At 38.1% G+C, this 22187-nt stretch overlaps 2 protein-coding genes across 7 annotated transcripts in view; both read left to right on the forward strand.

Annotated features, from left to right (window-relative positions):
• Positions 1-1101: 1101 nt before the first annotated feature.
• On the forward strand, positions 1102-10952 carry prxl2c (peroxiredoxin like 2C). The gene is made up of 6 exons (XM_062024207.1): positions 1102-1312; positions 7300-7368; positions 9099-9152; positions 10170-10275; positions 10343-10477; positions 10542-10952. The coding sequence occupies exons 1-6, from the start codon at positions 1115-1117 to the stop codon at positions 10670-10672; spliced, it is 693 nt and encodes a 230-aa protein (XP_061880191.1). The 5' UTR covers positions 1102-1114; the 3' UTR covers positions 10673-10952.
• A 5943-nt stretch (positions 10953-16895) lies between these two features.
• Positions 16896-22187, forward strand: part of cdc14b (cell division cycle 14B) — a 32086-nt gene continuing 26794 nt past the window's right edge. For 3 of the 6 annotated variants that reach the window (XM_062025479.1, XM_062025481.1, XM_062025482.1), the window contains exons 1-3: positions 16897-17176; positions 17976-18066; positions 18662-18737. In XM_062025479.1, coding sequence (XP_061881463.1) covers positions 17065-17176; positions 17976-18066; positions 18662-18737 — 279 coding nt within the window. In that variant the 5' untranslated portion in view covers positions 16897-17064. Of the gene's footprint in view, positions 17177-17244; positions 17898-17975; positions 18067-18661; positions 18738-22187 lie in introns of those variants that run through there. The other 3 variants (XR_009821705.1, XM_062025478.1, XM_062025480.1) reach the window with 2 other exon arrangements.

Genomic DNA, 22187 nt, shown 5'->3' on the forward strand with positions numbered 1-22187 from the left:
AACATTTGTACTGCAATGTCTGTGCGTTTTATTTAATGTTTGCAAAATGTGGCGAAAAAAAAGAGTAGGTTTTTTTTTTTTTGGTATAATAACTTTATTTATAAAAACCGACTGGCTAGTGGAGACAAGCAACCCTTGGACAATATTCATGACAAATGTGTGCTTTGTTTTAAAGATGTGCTATTTGGATTTACACTGTATGAAAAAAAATGTTTTAATAAATTTTACCTTTGCAACCGCATTATACTATTGACTAATTTTTTAATTCATAAATGTAAGTTTCTCAATACCTGACCTGTTTTTTGTGCCTTTAGAAAATAATTAAAACTACTTTAAAACGCTTTCTACCTCTAACAACCAAAAAGCGGTGAAAACTATGATGCTGTATTCCAAATTTGGATTATTTACGGAACTTGTGTGAACCCACGGCTTTACATTTTGTTACATATATATATTTTGCATTCTATTTTAGTGGCGCTCTTTTGTACTGTTTTTGTACTGTTTCTGTACTTGTTTTGATTATTATTATTTCTTGATTGTATGTATGTTGCATATTATTTATTTATACTTACCATGAATTGATTAACGTGGACCCCGACTTAAACAAGTTGAAAAAACGTATTCGGGTGTTACCATTTAGTGGTCCATTGTACGGAATATGTACTGTACTGTGCAATCTACTAATAAAAGTTTCAATCAATCAATCAATCAATCAATCAATGTTATAAATAAAGGTTTATAAAATTAAAAAAATAAATAAATAAATTGCGTCTTGCATGATTTAGCATGCTTTTTAAAGTCATGCTTTTGAGTTTATTAATTTTTTTTATTAACATTTGTACTGCAATTCCTGTACGTTTTATTTAATGTATGCAAAGTGTGGCGGGAAAAAAAGCGCAGGTTTTTTTTGGGAATAATACAAAAACCTTCCCTCCCAGGAAGGTCAGTCGCGTGCCGGTTGAGGACCCCCGGCAACTTTGTGATTTTATTGGACGGAGCCCCGGAAGTAAATGGGGGTGGGAGGTTTTTGTAGGGGGAAGAAATTTGGCGTGACAGAGACAAGCAACCCGGAAGTGGGCGTGGCTTTGTAGTCTCCAGCTGAAGCTTTGAAAACATGTCGAAGAAAATGGCAGACGAGCCAAAGTTGCCAATAACTCGACAAATTGAGAAGGAACTTTGTGAAAGAGGAGCTCCTCCAGCCGACGTGAGCCTACAAGAGGTGGAAGATTGTTTAATTTACGACCGGCGCGGAATGTCCCTCCCGTTCAAGAGTTTATATCAAGACAGGACGTCCATACTAATATTTGTGCGGGTAGGGATTCACTTTTGCATTTTTGACATGTCGATTGAGTTGCACGGCTTTCTGCAAATATGTCCCAGCTTCCCGTGGAAGATTGAAGAGATCATAATCATAGGTGAAAACAAAAAAAAGGGCTGGCCATTATTATTACATGTGCAATGGGAATATGTTTGCAATAGGGCTGTCAAACGATTAAAATATTAAAATCGTGATTAATCGTATTGTGTTCATAGTTAACTCAAAATTAATCTTGATAATCGCTGATAAATATAATTTTTTAATCATTAATAAGATAAGATACTTTTCAAATTGTTTGCCTATCGTTCACAATCATTATGAGACAAGAACACACCTGTTTGTTAGTTTTTTTTAGGATTCTAAAGATGATTTAAAAAATGCGACTAATGGGAGGCACCGTACCCTTCCCCTTCGAGCTGTCCTGGATGAAATGAAATTCTTTTTTCCAATCATTTTGGAAGTGGCAAGCGTATTTCTTCTTCTTACTCGTCGTCGCCATGTCTCTTCTTCGTTCTTCTGCTTCGTCTCCTTCTTGTGTGTGCAGTTGTGCACTGAGCTCCAAAAGCCGTAAATGTTATTGTAGCGCCCCGGAAGAGTTAGTGCTGCAAGGGGTTCTGGGTATTTGTTCTGTTGTGTTTATGTTTTGTTACGGTGCGGATGTTCTCCCAAAATGTGTTTGTCATTCTTGTTTGGTGTGGGTTCACAGTGTGGCGCATATTTGTAACAGTGTTAAAGTTGTTTATACGGCTACCCTCAGTGTGACCTGTATGGCTGTTGACCAAGTATGCCTTGCATTAAGTTGTGAGTGCTTGAAATTAACGTTATAATTAAACCAGTTAAAAGGTCATACAACGTGTCAGAATTTCTTGACATCTTCGAGTAAAGACCATTGTCAAACCCGTCCAACGCTACATTATTATGTGACTTGGCCGGCACGCTGTTAATATGGAGGTAAAGCTGACGCCTGGACAGCATGCGGCTGTTAAGGGGTGAAGGTTTCAGGTGAGAGAGGACGCTAAAAGCAGTGCCTTTAAGGCACGCCCCCAATAATGTTGTCCGGGTGGAAATCGGGAGAAATTCAGGAGAATGGTTGCCCCGGGAGATTATCGGGAGGGACACTGAAATTCGTGAGTCTCCCAGGAAAATCTTTTATTTATTATTATTTTATTTGTATTTAATCTCGTTATATGCAAATATATATATATATATATATATATATGTATATGTGTATATATATGTGTATGTGTATATATATGTATATGTGTATATATATATGTGTGTGTGTGTATATATATATATATATATATATATATATATATAATGACAATAAAGTCCATTCTATTCTATTCTATTGTAAAATCGTGAGGGTTGGCAAGTATGGACCATTGTAGCCTTCAAAGCTCTCTAAAACAACTTCAAAACTCTCCCATCAACCGGGTATGCAGGTTTGTAGTAGCAGACGTTCATAACAATATGTAATATGTACAATACTTACTGTATTTTGGTCACTTCTTTCTTCAGCGCATTTATATTTGTTTCCATAGCAGCGCGCTTCGGACTAACAGCAACAAATGTGTGTTCCTTCTTCCCGAAACAAACGCCTGTGCGTGTTCTAATCGTGGCAGACTCTGTAAGAGACGACGACGACTATTTTTGGACAAATCACACATCAATAATGAATAAAGCAAAACATGATCTGGACCAAAAATCACTTCATAGTTTCTACTGCTCACTTGTGTTGCCATATCTGAGTTATTGTGTAGAAATATGGGGAAAGAACTACAAATGTGCGCTTCATTCACTAACTGTGTTACCAAAATTATCAGTTAGAATAATACATAATGTTGGATATAGAGAACATACAAACCCTTTATTTATTAAATCACAATTATTGAAATTCAACAATTTGGTGCATTTGCAAACAGCTAAAATGATGTACAAAGCAAACTATAACCTGCTACCCAAGAATGTACAAGAATTCTTCTCAACAAAAGAGGAGAAATATAACCTTAGAGGAAAATCTAATTTAAAACATGTGTATGCTCGTACGACACTTAAAACCTTTAGCATATCAGTATGTGGAATTAAATTATGGAACGGATTAAGCAAAGAAATCAAACAAAGCACCAATATGATTCAGTTTAAGAGACTGTTAAAAACTACAAGTGTTCACGAAGTACACAGAACAAGAATTATGATGAACATCTTGAACCCTTTTTTTTCTCTTTTTGTTATTGAGACAAAGATTATGTATATAAAATTTCTATGCTTACTATGGTATATTATTTATTCACTGTTCTGTTACAGAGAACAAGGAAATTGGCTAAAATTGCTATAGTATTAAAAGGGGTAGGATTAAATAAGCTCAGCTTGTTCCTACTCCTTTTCGGACGTGCTGTAATGAAACAACTGGAATTGTGTGATGCATTACATTGTATCGTATGCATGTTTGAAATAAACTGAAACTGAACTGAACTGAACATATGAAGATTGACAACTTTATCTTTTTGAAGCTGAATATACGGAGGATGAACTGTTGGCTATAGAAGCGAGCATGAAGAGAGGGTGAAACGTGAGCAGACGGAAGCCAAGAAAGTAATGTCGGCGTGACATCAAATGTGGAATTTGAAGCCCAGCTACAGTCATGGCCAAAAATATTGGCACCCCTGCATTTCTGTCAGATAATGCACCACTTCTCCCAGAAAATTGTTGAAATTACAAATTCTTTGGTATTCACATGTTTATTTCTTTTGTTTGCATTAGAACAGCACACAAAAAAGCGTAATCTGATATTATTTTACACAAAACTCCAAAAATGGACTGGACAAAAATGATTGATGTTGTAAGAAATAGTTGTATTCTAAGCACGTGATGTTCCTTTCATTTGTAATTAAACTTACCTGTAGCAAGTAACAGGTTCTGGCAATATAGAAATCACACTTGCAGCCAGTTAAAATTGAGAAAAGAGGACTACCAAAGAATTTTGGGGCAAAATGTAGGGCCTAGTGACAGAAAGCTGGGTCTCTGTCAAAGGTCGGTCTTCCAGCAGGACAATGACCCAAAGCACACAAAAATGGCTTAAGACAAAGCGCTGGAGAGTTCTGAAGTGGCCATCAATGAGTCCAGGGGCCGTATTTATCAAGCTTCCTAGAATTACTCCTAAGAAGTCTGCTAAGAGTTGACTTATGAGTAAAGAAATTATTCGCTGAAAGCTGCACTTAAAAGTTAGTTATCAAGCGTCTTACTCACACTTTCAGCGAAGTGTAGGACTGAATCTTAAGTGTCACACTCAGAGCTGAATTACGACATTACTATGTGCCGTAAACGGAATTTTAGGTGACGTCATTTCTGTGTCCATAGAACTGACCAATCACGGAAGGGAATCCCTTGTCTAAGAATAAAGAAATATCTTAGAAATATTTAAGTGGACAATGGGAGTGTATATTTTGACAATAAAATACAAATTAATACAAAACAAACAAACAATATTGGCAATGAATCAAAAATAAATGTGCATTTTCCCAGTGGCGAGATATCGAAGCATTGTGATGACCTTTAGTTCTGCTGTGAAAGCTCTGCTGCGTGATGTTGCTGATGAGATGACGCCCCTTATTAAATCTGTGACAAAAATAATACCCACTCTGTCTAAACGATACCGTTTGATCAGCTGCTCGTCATCAAACAAAGCCAAGACATCCTTCCGCTCCCTGAACGTTCGCGCACATCTCTCTCGCCTCAGTGCCATCCCCCGCTGGCAACTCCTAACCACTTAGGACACCTCTGAAGGTCTCTTAAATATCGTGGAGAGTAGGAGTGATTCTTAGACTTAAGAAAGTTGATAAATAGCTTTTATTCTTAAGTTTGAGAGTAGGACTAAATTTCGCAAATTCTCAGGACTTAAGTGTAAAATGGCACTTAAGACGCTTGATAAATATGGCCCCTGAAGCAGTTTGCAAAAGAAGAGTGGTCCAAAATTCCAGTAGAAAGGTATAAGAAGCGATTGATTGCAATTATTTTTTCCAAAGGGTGTGCTACCAAATATTAAGTTGAGGGTGCCAATAATTTTGTCCAGTCCATTTTTGCACTTCTGTGTAAAGTAATATCAGATTTGGCTTTTTGGGTTGTTGTTTTTGTGTTGTTCCAATGCAAACAAAAGAAATAAACATGTGAATAGCAAAGTATTTGTAATTTTAACAATTTTCTGGGAGAAGTGGTGCATTATCTGACAGAAATGCAGGGGTGCCAATATTTTTGGCCATGACTGTATGCCGACATACTGTAAATGCTTATGTAAAAATCAACTGGAAAAAACTTCCTCAGCCAGCTGGACCAAACAGACAACTTTCCATCGAGTGAGTCACTATAATGTTGACCATGATACATGCAGCACGTTGTGTTTGTTTTTCCAACTACATACCAGTGTTTCCCCCAGAAAATGTGTTAGTTAAAGTGGTGACTCTCCAGGGAGAGGGGACCGGGGAAGGGGGTGGGTGGGTGTAAGGATCGGTGTAACTCGGCCTGTCGCCATCACGTCTCCACCTCGTCGCTGCCACCACAGCCTGGGGAGGGGGCAATAGACTACAGAGTGCGGTGAAGTAGGCCGGCTTCGTTGCGTGAAGAAGCCTACAACTTTTGGTTGTGTTTTCCGCTCCATTTGCTGAATGGCGATATACGACATATATGTCAATATTTTTTCCGTAAAGTAAAAACAAAACAGTCCTAGTTACCTGAGATACTAAGTACGTCATTATTATGACTTAGTAATTTACCAAGTCAAAATAATGGCTTACTAAGTCAAAATAATGACTTACAAAGTCAAATTAATGACTTACTGTAAGTAAGCGTTTGAAAAAAAAAGTTAAAAGTGGGGCCACATGCTGACATATGCTCAACTCATCATGCTTAATTTATTACAGCATTTGGGAAGCCTGTAGTTGACTTTTATAATGTAAATTTTATATATTTATCAACATGTGATAGCTGGGACCCTGCCATTCAAAACTAGGCTGCTACATTACTAATGATTAATGTAACTATAGCTGAAAAAATTGTACAATAGCAATAGGAGAGACTATTCATCCCTGAACACCATGGAGTTGATGTAGGCTTTATGATGCAGTTAAAATTATTATATCAACTATCAGAGACAAACTCTTCATTTAACATATTGTCCTTCTTTGCTGCTTCAACACAGCTCAATCAACACAGAAAAAGGTAAAGTGAAATAACTTAGTTGTTTACTGTAGGTCAATAATGCTTGTCTTTCTCTCAGACAGACACACACGCATGCACGCACACGCACACCGCACAGTGAGCTAACGTTACGCTAAAAGCTAATTAGCTTTCACCTCAAGGACTGCGAGCGAGCTGAGCTGCCGCTTATGTTTCTAGGACGTCAACGGGCTCATAGTGATGTTACTAGTAGTTGACTTGGAAGTGTTTATTATAATTTGTGGAGAGTCCGCCTTAACAACAAAGCGGTGCTGGAAATAAGATTGTTCATGTTTTGTTCAGTCAGTACAGATTGGTGTCCTATCACAGTGTGTTGTATATAACAAACTCAAAAGCCATTCAGTTGCTGACGCTGTAGCGAGCTGACCTCTTGCCGAAGCATGCCGTCGCAAGACAATGTGTTACTACGCTAGAAAAAGAGTTCCTCGGTGTTCGCTCTTACAATAACAATGTCGCCTCAGCTTGGGTATTACACAGGTTACGGAGCGTAAATGAAGTATTGTTTTTTAAACTGATTTCGAGGCAAAAAGAAACATCCCATTGGATGCTTTGCTAGCCATCGAGAACAAGCCGTTACAATGCAAAAAAAAGCCTTTTGTCTTCTTGTATCTCATAAGGATTGTGAAAGTTAGGTACAATTCCAAATAAAAAAAGGGCAGTTCCCCTTTAACGCGTTATCGTGTTAACTTTGACAGCCCTAGTTTGTAAATATTGTGTTTGCATTTTAACATTTTTCACGTCACCTGCAGAATTTCTTGTGCTACAGCTGTAAAGAATACGTGGATGATTTGAGCAAAATACCCAAAGAGGTGCTGGAGGTGAGTCCTGAGCAAGAATCTTATCTTTCTTCTTTCATTATTATCCCCAATATATTTTGGTGTGTGATCGCACATTCGGCGGGGAATACCAGAAAGCAGGTTAGGAAAAAAAACTTGTGTATGTAAAGCCTGAGACAAGTGAAATTCCAAAAAAAAGAGAGGTGAATCCAACTCAAAGTCAGTTACCATGGTAACTTACACCGGGAACCTTTTCTAGAACAAACTCTGAGTTTTTGTATGTCTCCAAGCACCTGATAAACCTGAAGCAATCTGTCATACTGTGTTTTGTAACTAGTAAAGGAGAGGATTTTGAGGCCATAGTTAGTATGATATGCTATATGTTTTTAGTCAATTAAAAAATCGTTCATTTCAGACGTGTATTATTTGGATTTATTTGGATGAAAAATACATTATTTAGTCGTTTTATTATTGTAGATGTAACTAAAATCTGCTGCCAAAAACCGCAGCGTTATCAAAACTAATGCAAAAACGTCCACTATGAAGGATGCTGGTTTGCAGAGGGATATTAGTTAAATTTATACTAACAACACTAAATTTGCCATAGTGTGTGAATGTGAGTGTGAATGTTGTCTGTCTATCTGTGTTGGCCCTGCGATGAGGTGTACCCCGCCTACCGCCCGAATGCAGCTGAGATAGGCTCCAGCACCCCCGAACGGGACAGGCGGTAGAAAATGGATGGATGGTAAGAACAAAAACTTATGCCAAAAGAAAAATACAATATATTGTTGTAGCTTCATATCAGATATGTATCAATGTGTTTTGGTCATAATTAAATGTTGAAAAATACTATTCGTATATCATAACAAATAATATATGTTCTATATAATTTACAAGTAAAATAATCTGCCAACTACATCTGACATGTCAGATTATTATTTCTATTTCAAGAAAAATATTTCAGATTATAGTACATAATATTTATTGGCCTAACAGAAAGTGCCTGGTTCAGGAAAAAATAAATGTTTATTTATTTATATATTTTATTTATTTATATGTATATATACATTAAATTTTAATCACAGTGATTGTCTCTTCAGTCCATTTTACTTTATTACTTTTGTTTAAAAAAAAAAGGGTTCACAAACACGCCTTAACACTTTCACCTCCATCTGATAAAGAAATATTGCCTTTTCTTTTGACAGTTGCTATAGTAAATCGTAGAATCAGCACTCCATTGATCATGTATTTATATTGTGGTGTTAACTCAGAGTCAGCATACTCAGGATTGGCTGAATTAACTCAGTTTAGGTGTTCTGGAGCCTGACCCTCAAGAGTTTCCCATTTTAGGTTAAGTCAGTTTAAAACTTCAGGTTAAGACTTGAGTTTGTTGAACCTTCTACCTGGACTCATTCGATGCACAACAATATTAGCACCAGCTTCGGTGTTGGTGGTTTGAACTGCAGTGTGTTGTTCGACATAAGAGGCTTTTTCTTTAAAACTTTGGTCAAATTTTATATTGTACCATTTGAGTAGACTTTTGAGCTTCCTCTGTACACTCACACTTTCATTTCCTTTACTTGAGTATTAAGAAGAATGAAGAAAGTCATCAAGATGTCCTGTGGGATACAGTGGTTGTTTACAACATAGTTATTTCCAAGGTTTATTGATTTTATTTCTCTATAATTATGAAAAAAATGAGTCCTTTTTTTTTTTTGTGATTATAAAAACAAAATGATTAAAATTTCAAGTTGAGTGTTTTCTTACTGCAGGATGCTGAGGTGGATCTTGTTGTGATTGGTCAGTCTGCTCATTATCACATAGAGGTAGGTATTTGGTCAATGTTTGAGCATTCACACGCCTGCAAATTTTTGTTACAATTTTTGGTTTTCATTTGTGGGAAAACACCCATTTGTGCTTTTTCCTCTCTGAAGATAGGCTTTTCTTTTGCACCAAACACGTCTAATTCCCCCAATGTCTGTAACAATCAGTCAGTGTGAGAAGGCAGCGTCTTGTCTGGTTACAGAGGTTCCAACATTTTGATTTGACCTAAAAAACTGGAGCTGGAAATAATCGATTTGTCAATTTATCAATCGATTACCGTATTTTTCGGACTATAAGTCGTTCCGCAGTATAAGTCGCACTGGCCGAAAATGCATAATAAAGAAGGAAAAAAACATACATAAGTCGCACTGGAGTATAAGTCGCATTTTTTGGGGAAATCTATTTGATAAAACCCAACACCAAGAATAGACATTTGAAAGGCAATTTAAAAGAAATAAAGAATAGTGAACAACAGGCTGAATAAGTGTACATTATATGACGCATAAATAACCAACTGAGAACGTGCCTGGTATGTTAACGTAACATATTATGGTAAGAGCCATTCAAATAACTATAACATATAGAACATGCTATACGTTTACCAAACAATCTGTCACTCCTAATCGCTAAATCCCATGAAATCTTATACGTCTAGTCTCTTACGTGAATGAGCTAAATAATATTATTTGATATTTTACGGTAATGTGTTAATAATTTCACACATAAGTCGCTCCCGAGTATAAGTTGCACCCCCGGCCAAACTTTAAAAAAAACTGCGACTTATAGTCCGAAAAATACGGTACAAATGAGTAAATGACGCCCCGGGAGTGTATGGCACACTCACTACCTGTATCGACACTGCACTGATAAAGTGCAGTTATTGTTTCATAATAGCAAATAAGCATTTTTATTGGTGTTTTCACTATTTGTGTTTTTGTTTTGATGATCTTGGAATATAACCTCCGAGTCTTCTGTGTATTATAATACTGTAATATCCAGTCTCATTATATCTGCTTCAGCCTTTCTGCTCGCTGACGGGCTATCCTCACGACATCTACGTGGACCCCGGGAGGATTATTTACCAGAAATTGGGGATGAAAAGAGAAGAGACATTTACAAATTCAGGTAAATGAAGTAACTGCGAGTGTAAATTCTTGCATTAATTAAAAAAATCTTGTGTTTGTGTGTGCAGCCCAACCGAGTCCTCACGTGAAGTCTGGTGTCTTCATGGGCCAGATGAAGAGCATATGGAGAGCCATGATGAGTCCTGCTTTCGACTTCCAGGGTGATCTTCATCAGCAAGGTGGAGCCATCATTGCAGGGCCAGGTAACGCTTTCTGTCCTCCCATCTCTGCAGATCATTCACGCTCAAGAGTTTCTACTCTTTGCAGGCTCTCAGGTGCATTTCTCCCATTTGGACATGAACCGTCTGGACCACATGCCCATTAACTGGCTCCTGCGACTGGCAGGAGTTCAACAAACTGTACACTTTGGTGAGAAGGCAAAAGTCATCCAAGTGTAGCCAGCTGACATCGCTTGCACATCTTATTTAAGCTTAGTAAGCCAGCATGTTGGAGAAAAGGCCTTACAGGTCTTCATCATTGATATCGACAATTTCTGTTCTGCATCCCAACTTGGCTTTTTGTTCTAGCAATGTTTTATATCAATGGTCCTCAAACCCTTTTCACAAAGTACCACCTCAGAAAACACTTGGCTCTCCAAGTACCACCATAATAAAAGTAAAATTTAAGACTTTTTAAAGTCCTAAATTTATTTTATGACCTGTGTACACGGACGTAGGGAGAAGTACAGAGCGCCAATAAACCTTAAAGGCACTGCCTTTGCGTGCCGGCCCAATTACATAATATCTACGGCTTTTCACACACACAAGTAAATGCCACGCATACTTGATCAACAGCCATACAGGTCACACTGAGGGTGGAGGTATAAACAACTTTAACACTGTTACAAATATGCGCCACACTGTGAACCCACACCAAACAAGAATGACAAACACATTTCGGGAGAACATCCGCACCGTAACACAACAAACAACAGAACAAATACCCAGAATCCCTTGCAGTACTAACTCTTCCGGGACGCTACAATATACCCCCCCCCCCACACACACACACACACATACACACACACACCTCCCACCTCAACCTCCTAATGCTCTCTCAGGGAGAGCATGTCCCAAATTCCAAGCTGCTGTTTTGAGGCATGTTAAAAAAAAAAAATTCACTTTGTGACTTCAATAATAAATATGGCAGTGCTTTTTTCCATAACTTGAGTTTAAGTTGTTCTCTTATGTTGGAAAACCTTGTTACATTGTTTAATGCATCCAGCGGGGCATCACAACAAAATTAGGCATAATAATGTGTTAATTCCACGACTGTATATATCGGTATCGGTTGATATCGGTATCGGTAATTAAGAGTTGGACAATATCGGATATCGGCAAAAAAGCCATTATCGGACATCTCTACACAATAGTCAATATTTACAAAACTGACAAGTACAGTAATCTTATGAATAATACAAAAACATTCTTCTCAAACTAGTTTATCATCAGGTCAGCTGCATCATGCCTCAGGGTTTTTGCATTCTCCACTTATTTACATAGAGAAACTTAAAAACTATTGTTTACGTTATGCCTCTGGCTAAGCAGGTGTGTATGTGTGTTGTGAAACGGAGTTACGATGCATGCCTTCATCATCATTTATTTAAGTGCAGTAGAAGCAGCAAATACACATAGCTAACTTACTTTTTTTTTCCTGAGGGAACTCTCCTGAAGGAATCAATAAAGTACTATCTATCTATCTACAGTTGCCTGCTAGATTGCATCATGTAGCATCAAAAATGAAATGTGTCCTCTTCACTTTCTGTCGGGTGTTCACATACTACGATGTGGAACATGTTAAATCCACACATTTTTCTTTTGGCGGCGCTGGTAGAAATTCACATATACTGTTTATGCTTTTAAAGAACTGTTATTGGATATATTCCAAACTGGTCCCACCCATCTACAAGACAGAATTAAATATTAGAGATGTCCGATAATGGCTTTTTTGCCGATATCCCGATATTGTCCAACTCTTAATTACCGATTCCGATATCAACCGATACCGATGTATACAGTCGTGGAATTAACACATTATTATGCCTAATTTTGTCGTGATGCCCCGCTGGATGCATTAAACAATGTAACAAGATTTTCCAAAATAAATCAACTCAAGTTATGGAAAAAAATGCCAACATGGCACTGCCATATTTATTATTGAAGTCACAAAGTGCATTATTTTTTTTTAACATGCTTCAAAACAGCAGCTTGGAATTTGGGACATGCTCTCCCTGAGAGAGCATGAGGAGGTTGAGGTGGGCGGGGTTGAGGGGGTAGGGAGGTAGCGGGGGGTGTATATTGTAGCGTCCCGGAAGAGTTAGTGCTGCAAGGGGTTCTGGGTATTTGTTCTGTTGTGTTTATGTTGTGTTACGGTGCGGATGTTCTCCCGAAATGTATTTTTGTCATTCTTGTTTGGTGTGGGTTCACAGTGTGGTGTATATTTGTAACAGTGTTAAAGTTGTTTATATGGTCACCCTCAGTGTGACCTGTAAGGCTGTTGACCAAGTATGACTTGCATTCACTTGTGTGTGTGAAAAGCCGTAGATATTATGTGACTGGGCCGGCACGCAAAGGAAGTGCTCAGTACTTCTCCCTACGTCCGTGTACCACTCCGTACAGCGGCGTTTTAAAAAGTCTTGAATTTTACTTTTTGAAACCGATACCGATAATTTCCGATATTACATTTTAAAGCATTTATCGGCCGATAATATCGGACATCTCTATTAAATATGATTGGAAAGGACAAGCAGTAGAAAATGGATGGATGGACTGTTTTCATTTGTCGACACTGGTTTACTGAGGGCTGAGGGGGATTTATACGGTACTGCTGATCATTTTTGACAACTTGCAATATGTTAATATTGTGAGTATATTAAAATGTACTTTTTTAACTTAAAACATTTTGATTTGAGGGCGAAATACATTTATTTGAGGTAAGGCTGCAACTAACAACTAATTTGCTAATCGATTAATCTGTCGATTATTACTTCGATTAATCGATTGATAATCGGATAAAAGAGACAAACTACATTTCTATCCTTTCCAGTATTTTATTGAAAAAAAACAGCATACTGGCACCATACTTATTTTGATCATTGTTTCTCAGCTGTTTGTAAATGTTGCAGTTTATAAATAAAGGTTTATAAAAATAAAAATAAAAAGTAGCCTCTGCGCATAGCATATATCCAACGAATCGATGACTAAATTAATCGGCAACTATTTTTATAATCGATTTTAATCGATTAGTTGTTGCAGCCCTAATTTGAGGGGGCTTTGCCCCTATGTATCACAGTTTGAAAATGACTGCTTTATATCACAACTACAATGTCAACATTAGTGTTTTGGTTAACTGGCAGAGGGTACTTGCTGTTTCATGGAGGGTGATGCACACACACAGGCAGGCAGTGTATTTATGCTTATGAAGTTTTTGTGCCTTTCTTACTGTAAAACACTAAATGAAAGCATGTAAACTCAAACCTCAAAATGGCAAAATGTTTTAAAATCAGTTTGAATGCTGGCATGGACTGTTAAGCATATTTCTCACAGTACACAAGTTAGCTATTATTCTTTTTACATATAAATGTGTACATTTAGATGTTTTGGTTTGTGGTTGTTATTAATACCCTCGTTTTTATCACACAGATATTTGTTAATATATTGTTGTACTGTATTAAACAAGGGCGGCACGGTGGAACAGGGGTTAGTGCGTGTGCTTCACAATACGAAGGTCCTGGGCTCTGTATCTTTCTGTGTGGAGTTTACATGTTCTCTCCGTGACTGCGTGGTTCCCTCCGGGTACTCCGGCTTCCTCCCACCTCCAAAGACATGCACCTGGGGTTAGGTTGATTGGCAACACTAAATTGGCCCTAGTGTGTGAATGTGAGTGTGAATGTTGACTATCTGTGTTGGCCCTGCGATGAGGTGGCGACTTGTCCAGGGTGTACCCCGCCTTCCGCCCGAATGCAGCTGAGATAGGCTCCAGCACCCCCCACCACCCCGAGAGGGACAAGCGGTAGAAAATGGATGGATGTCCTATTACAAATTTATAAAATATTACAATTAATATTTGTAACATTGATTTATTCAAATAATATTATATACACATTAAAAAGATAATTTATATTTTAAACAGGTTTTGGCTGACCATTTGGACTGAAAGACACTAAAGTAAATGAATGAACTCATATTATGTTTTGCATATGGTGAATGTTTATATTCATCTTGGAGAAAGCAAACCACCGGTTGAAATGGTAGGTATTTTTCGGCGTAGCGAAGTTGGTAGAGTGGCTGTGCCAGCAATCGGAGTGTTGCTGGTTACTGGGGTTCAATTCCCACCTTCTACCTTCCTAGTCATGTCCGTTGTGTCCTTGGGCAAGACACTTCACCCTTTGCCTCTGATGGCTGCTGGTTAGCGCCTTGCATGGCAGCTCCCGCCATCAGTGTGTGAATGTGTGTGTGAATGGGTAAATGTCAGGATGCGCTCTCCTAACCTAGCACACACACACACACACAGACAGGAAATAGGAATATAAAAGCTGATGGTTTGGCTTCTCCAAGTTAGGAATGAGTCGTTTTTTGACTTGACCTCCTCCAGGAACTGCAGTCCTGTTTAATGACACTTGCTTGTAATAAAGCAACGTTTTGTTCAGTACAGCGTCTCCGACATCTCTTTTGATACAGCCGCACAGCCGTGTTGCCCTTCTGCCCGGGAGAAGGTGACAAGACCAGAAATACACAATTTTATTTTAATATGTGGCTATAAAAATGTTTTTTTTTTAATAATATTATGGCTTATTATTAAGTTAAAGTTAAGGTATCACTGATAGTCACACACACACACACACACACTAGGTGTGGTGAAATTACCCTCTGCATTTGACCCATCCCCTCGTTCCAACCCCTGGGAGGTGAGGGGAGCAGTGAGCAGCAGCGGTGGCCGCGCTCAGGAATCATTTTGGTGATTTAACCCCCAATTCCAACCTTTGATGCTGAGTGCCAAGCAGGGAGGTAATGGGTCCCATTTTTATAGTCTTTGGTATGACTCAGGGCGGACACTCTAACCACAAGGCCACTGAGCAGGCTTATTATACAATTATTAATATTTTCACATATCATTTATTTATTCACTTAAAATAATATAACTTAAAAATATAAGAGGCTTGTTTTGATGCAGTGGCACTGTTAAAAAAAAATCCACAATAAAAATATTTTAAATATTCATTTTAAGAAAGTTTTGGTACACAAGTTAAACTGAAAGACCTTTAAATGTTATTGTAATGTGTAGCTATTAGAATACATTTTATAACACGATGGCCTACTAATATTCAATTGTATTACAATTATTTTGTAAATTACTGATTTATTTAAATAAAATAACTTGAAATACATAACGCCTTGTTTTGATGCATTGGTTCTGTAAAACAAATATACAATTTAAAAAAAACATTTTTCAGTAGCTTTTGGTACAAAAGTTGGTTGGACTGAAAGACCTTTCAGATCAGACCTGGGCAAATTAAGGCCCGGGGGCCACATGCGGGCCGTTAAGGTTTTCAATCTGGACCGCGGGCATTCCCAAATCATTTATTTAGATGTTTAAGATGGAAAGTGTAGCTGCCATTATGATGCGCCGTCATGTTTTCTAATGACCGGAAGTCTTGAACTATACAAAGTATTTCAATGGTTGGAATCTGCGCTTATGGATGATATACCAGTTACTATGGTAATCTAATTAGTTACTATGGTCATCTAATTAGTTACTATGGTCATCTACGTCACATCAGCTCAGACGAGGCACCAAGCATTGCGGAAGGAGCTTTTCACAACAAAGTGGAAGTGAAGTGAATTATATTTATATAGCGCTTTTCTCTAGTGACTCAAAGCACTTTACATAGTGAAACCCAATATCTATGTTACATTTAAACCAATGTGGGTGGCACTGGGAGCAGTTGGGTAAAGTGTCTTGCCCAAGGACACAACGGCAGTGACTGGGATGGAACCTGGAACCCTCAAGTTGCTGGCACGACCACTCTACCAACCGAGCTATACCGCCCCAAGTTCTAAAGCTTAGTGATGTATCAGATATATCAGATTGTTGGTGGGTTTATTTTATACCCTTCGCGTTCATATTTCACTGTTTGTTGCATTTTTGTTGCGTTTCACTTGTTTGCAAAATATGTCGATCAAAAGATTCGAAAGGGGGTGTGACATTCATATTTTGTCAATATTCAGTGTTTTATCGTTCATAGAAAAAATTTAAAATTTCCATTATGTTTTTTAAGGCGGTCTGTCATAACGTTTTGAGCATTCAATCAGACATTATTGTGAAGTTTTGTATTAGTGTCCCTAAAAATAGATATACCGGCCCCCCAGACACATGTTTTTCTCTAAATGTGGCCCCCCGAGTCAAAATAATTGCCCAAGCCTGTTTTAGATTGCTATAAAAAATGTGAACATGTATTTTGAAAAAGACAGTGAAATAAAATGTGTACAGTTTGAGAATGACTTGTCATATTGCCATAAAAAAAATACATGCGTTAATAATGCCACATCTATGAGGTATGGTACAGTAGATGATGTCACCAGTCTTGCATGGCGGCATTGAACCTGCCCCTGCATGTGTGCACGTCACCAACAACACTAACCACCACCACCACCAAAGGAGACACACCGGAGGAGCGGAGTGGACATTGGTGCACTACACGCAGATCATGGCTGCGTTATAGCACCGCGACAAAAGCGGGGCCCTGCGGGAGACGCGTCATGTCCACCGTGCTGCAGCCTTGAGAGGCAACATGAAGCGGAAGAGCGACAGGAGCCGAGTGGAGTCGAGGAGGAAGAAGCGCTGCGCAGCTATGCACGGCTCAGAGGCGGAGCCAAACTCGGATATTTACATTGAGATTTCAGGTAAAGTCAAAGTGGCGGGGCGACGGACAATGTCAACTTTTACATGTGCAACACCATTAACCTTTTTTTTTTTTTAAACAGTGATTTGTTTTCTGTGGCGAAAACGTCTATTGCTTTATGTCTAATAAACAGCACGGTTTGTCATGTGGGGGGGGGGGGTTAAACACATAAATAAAAATATTAATATGTATAAATAGTGATGTTTTATACTGTATTGCATTTTGCACTTCCATGTCCTTCATCCTTTACTCCAGTCGAGAAGTGGAAAAACCTCGATTGTGATTGGCTGATGTCAAATGCAGCATCCGCCTTGGCAACCTTGCCACCGCCTATCGTCTGTCAGAACGGGAGAACTTTAAACTAAAAGAGGCGGGACTAAGCGTGATTGGCACTGTCTTTTTCCAATGGCGTGACGTGTTGAATCTGCTTCCGCCAATGGCTTTTTGCGCTGGCTAAAGGTGGGCGGAGCTCACTTTTTAGCATAGTGCGCACTTTAGTCACACATTGAAACTCACCACCGCCTTCCTTCGACAAAGACGACTTTTGAGAAGGGCAAAGTTAGACCTTCAACACTAACGGCAACGCGAAAAGTTCATAAAACATTAAGTATATTTTTTTGTGTGTAAGTATGCGTACGTTCTTGTGACGAATATGTTTAAAAGAGCTCCGGTCAACATGAACGGAGAGGATGTTTTGTCAAGATGCATTGAGATCGTCAAAGGTGAGTTTTGAGCCTGCACAAAAAAAGTAATCTTCTTAAAGTAACTTCCTCCTCCCATCCTTTTTTTTTCATTTTTAGATCAACTTTATTTTGCCATCATTAAGCAAAAGGTGAAAAGCACGACCGAGAGACATTATTTCTGCATTGATGAAGAGTTGGCATATGAAAGGTAAGTTAATGACATTTTAACCCTGTGTTTGGCCCATTGATGGCACTCAAGCAGCACTGAGGGCAATTTATAGTTTCTGCAAATGCAGTTCATTATTGCAACTTTTGTCATTAATGCTCTATCCACATTTCTACATATTTGCATTAGACCAGTGGTCCCCAACCACCGGGCCGTGGATCGATTGGTACCGTGCCGCACAAGAATTAAAATATATATATATTTTTTTTATTTTTTATTTTTATTAAATCAACATAAAAAATACAAGATACACTTACAATTAGTGCACCAACCCAAAAAACCTCCCTCCCCCATTTACACTCATTCGCACAAAAGGGTTGTTTATTTCTGTTATTAATATTTCTGGTTCCTACATTATATATCAATATAGTCTGCAGGGATACAGTCCGTAAGCACACATGATTGTATTTTTTTATGACAACCCCCCCCCCCCAGTCTGTGGGACAAATTTGCAAGCGTTGACTGGTCCGCAGTTACAAAAAGGTTGGGGACCACTGCATTAGACAACTGTAAAACAATGCATATTCTTAGAAGTGTGTGTGTGTTTTTGAATAACTTGACTTTTCTGCTTGCTCAGCTTCTATGCAGACTTTGGCCCCCTCAACCTGGCCATGCTTTATCGCTTCTGTTGCAAACTGACAAAGAAACTCAAGGTAACAAGGACACAGGGGTGGGGGGAAAACCGTATCTCGCATGCATTTGAGTGTAAATATTACTTAACTGTTGTTTTTATTAGGATGCAAGAACAATAAATCACAGTTTGAATGAGGCAAGCATAATGTGAGGGGTGTATGTGTGTGTAAAGACGCATCACACAACAGTTTGACTAGTTATGCAAGTGTGGAAAAGGTAATTACGCACGGTCTGCATTGAGCAGTGTTGCCGACTTGGCGACTTTCTCGCCAAATCTGGCAACATTCCAACTCTTTTAAACACAAGCAACAAATCAAGCGACTTTTAATTGTGTGAATGCTCCAAAGCATTCACACATATGGTACACCAAAATTAATCTATTCAATTTATTCAACTTCTTCTCCAGATTTTGGCGCGCTTCACCTTAAACATTTTTCACCAGATTCAAACCGTGCCAACTTCAAACTGTTCAGCCTGTTCGGGAAACGCGGGATTTCCCTTGACAAATTCCAAAATTTCCCAGAATTCCAGGTTTTACGGGACATTTTCCCCATTCAAAATGAATTGGCCATTTTTCAAACTTCTACCGTTTCCACATTTTTCAACCGATTCAAACCATTCCACCTTCAACACATTTGACCATTCTGGAAATTTAAACTAAATATTTTCCAAGTTCAAAAAAATTCCAGGATTTTCCAGAATTCCTGGTTTTCCCATTGAAATCAATGGGACATTCTTCAAAGTTCCACAACTCCCACATTTTTCATCTGTTTCCAACTGTTCCAACTTCAAAATATTCAGCCTGTTTGGGAATTGTGTGCTCTACTTCAACAATTCTAAAAAAAAATCCAGGATTTCAGTTCAGCTTCAGCATTGGAGCATTCACACGCAATTCCTTCAGGAATTGCCTCATCTAGTTTCCAATACAATACTGATAGTGGAGTCGTAAGTGTTGGCCGAAACCAAGTTTAATCTATGATATCAGCAGGGATCATAGTTTTATTATTTTGTAGTTTGAATTGTTAGAAAAGGTTGGCTCAAGTAAAATTAGTCAAACAGAACAATAGTAGGTAATACTAACCTCATTTTATAGTGTAGAATGTTTGAAAAGGTTTAGATAACTGAAATACTCAAAGATCAATGGTAGGTATGGAAACAATTAACCTTATGGCAGATTTAGGATTTTGAAATGGAATGTTAATTTGTGTTTTGGTGACACCGAGTGGTCACAATAACTCATGACGCAGCAACTTAAATGATCCAGACACGTTTGTTACTGGATACTTTCTAATACTCTCCTGCCTTTGACAATTTGTAAGTAATATGCAACTATAAATATTTGATATTTTGTTGACAAATGTCATGTTTTAGATTGCAGTATTGTTCAATTAAGGACGCTTTATTACGTATGTCTAGCTTGTGTGCTTAGCTGTTGTGCAGTAGCTGCTCATTCCTAGTAGCACACAGTATAGCCTGGCATGTTTACCTTTTTGACTTCACTAAAACACCAGAGAAGATCAAACTTGTGTGCCTATTGGAGGACATTTAGATGCTAACTGACTGTCTAGCTTTGCACAAGTACATCTTCTATTGGAGCTTACATCAGAGATTTTAGATGCAAGCCCATATCAACCGATACTTGTTTTTTTGCTGATATCGGACCAATATCAATATCGGATAGGTACATCCCTACATTATAGCACGTATTACCTCCTCTCAAGCGGTCAGGTTGACATTAGCCTCGTAAAGCAGTCCGAGATGAGAGGAGACCCACACCCCATCCGCGTCCAGACTCCAAATGAAATGCGCATGTGCAAAGCTGCCGCTGTTTCCGACTTGGTTTACAGATCAAGATGTAAAAGTTTCCGCACTGTCACACAAAATAAATCACTGCAATGTCCCAATCCAATCGTTCATGTTATTGAGCCGATTTAAAAACAAAAACAACAAAAAAATGATAATCAACTGGTCTGAAAAGGGGGTCTATTTTAAAGGCTAGAGTATACAAATACGTTTTAAGATGGGACTTAAATGCTTCTACTGAGGTAGCATCTCTAACTGTTACCAGGAGGGCATTCCAGAGTACTGGAGCCCGAATAGAAAACGCTCTATAGCCCGCAGACTTTTTTTGGGCTCTGGGAATGATTAGGATAAACACACTTAATGTAATTGAACACAAACATAATGTTAAAATGTTTCAGTCATATTTATTACTACAAACAAGTATTTCTAAGTGCAAATAATTGTTTAGGAAAAAAGAAAATATTTCATTAATAACTTATACCGGTAGTTGATGTCTATAATATAAACATCCAGTGGTACAAGTGTAAAACAATGATATAAATAATTTAGTGTCTTTCAACTTTTACATTATGGGAAGCAGTGTCCTCTATAGTGGTCATTTTTTATATCAGTCTTGGAAATGTTTCTCAGTAAAGTAAACCAACAATATAACTTTTAATAATGTAAATACATCACACTCTGATGTTTAGCTTAGCTGGTTTCAAATATCTTTTCAGTGTGATGGTTTGTGAGGTGGGGACTTGTCCGGCCAGCCCTTCTTTCCACCCCAGTGCAGCTGGAAAAGGCTCCAGCCACCCTCCCCTTGTTTGTCTGTTTGTTAGCAGCATAACTCAACCAGCTATAGACAGATTTAATGTCTAATAAAAAACTATTCCTTTTATCTACGATGAGTACGAACACGCCTCACTTCCTTGCCAGTCCCGCGCTGCGCAGAGGGTTCTGAGAGATGTTTATTTAAAAAAACTACACTCACCAAGTTTTCGTTCAATACCATCACACGTCACGGTATTACTGAAAAGACGTTGAAACCGGCATACCAGTATTATAAACATAATACCGTTCAGTGTTTCCCATAAACTGCCAAAATACCTGTGGCGGTGGGGGCGTGGCTATGGGCGTGGTCACCATGACATCGAGTAATTTGCATAATTTACTACAATATGATTTTCTCTAAAAAGGCTAAAAAAATGTATACTTACTAATTAATAGTTTTGTTTTAAACGTCCATCCATCCATTTTACAATATAATTACAACACTTTATGTACATATTTATATACAGATTTGAACAATAAGTTATTCACTGAAATATATGTATTAATTGTGGTTCTTACAAAAAATATATCTTATAAAAATATAAAAGCTAAATGTCTCTTAAAGCTCTGCCCCTTTAATTAGTGTATACTAAATAATTTAACTTTAGCCTACTACTACAACCATATTATTTACCAGCAACATAAAGTGAAACAGAGGCAGAGGTGTCCTGCCACAGTCAGTAACAAACAGAAAACAGTAGTGGTGGTAGATAGACACAAAGCTTCATCAAACATCTGGGGCCGTACTTATCAAGCTTCTTAGAGTGCCATTTTACACTTAAGTCCTGAAAATTTGCGAAATTTAGTCCTTCTCTCAAACTTAAGAATAAAAGCTTTTTATCAACGTTCTTAAG

The sequence above is a fragment of the Entelurus aequoreus genome, linkage group LG17 (genome assembly GCF_033978785.1).
Source record: "Entelurus aequoreus isolate RoL-2023_Sb linkage group LG17, RoL_Eaeq_v1.1, whole genome shotgun sequence".
Taxonomy (NCBI): domain Eukaryota; kingdom Metazoa; phylum Chordata; class Actinopteri; order Syngnathiformes; family Syngnathidae; genus Entelurus; species Entelurus aequoreus.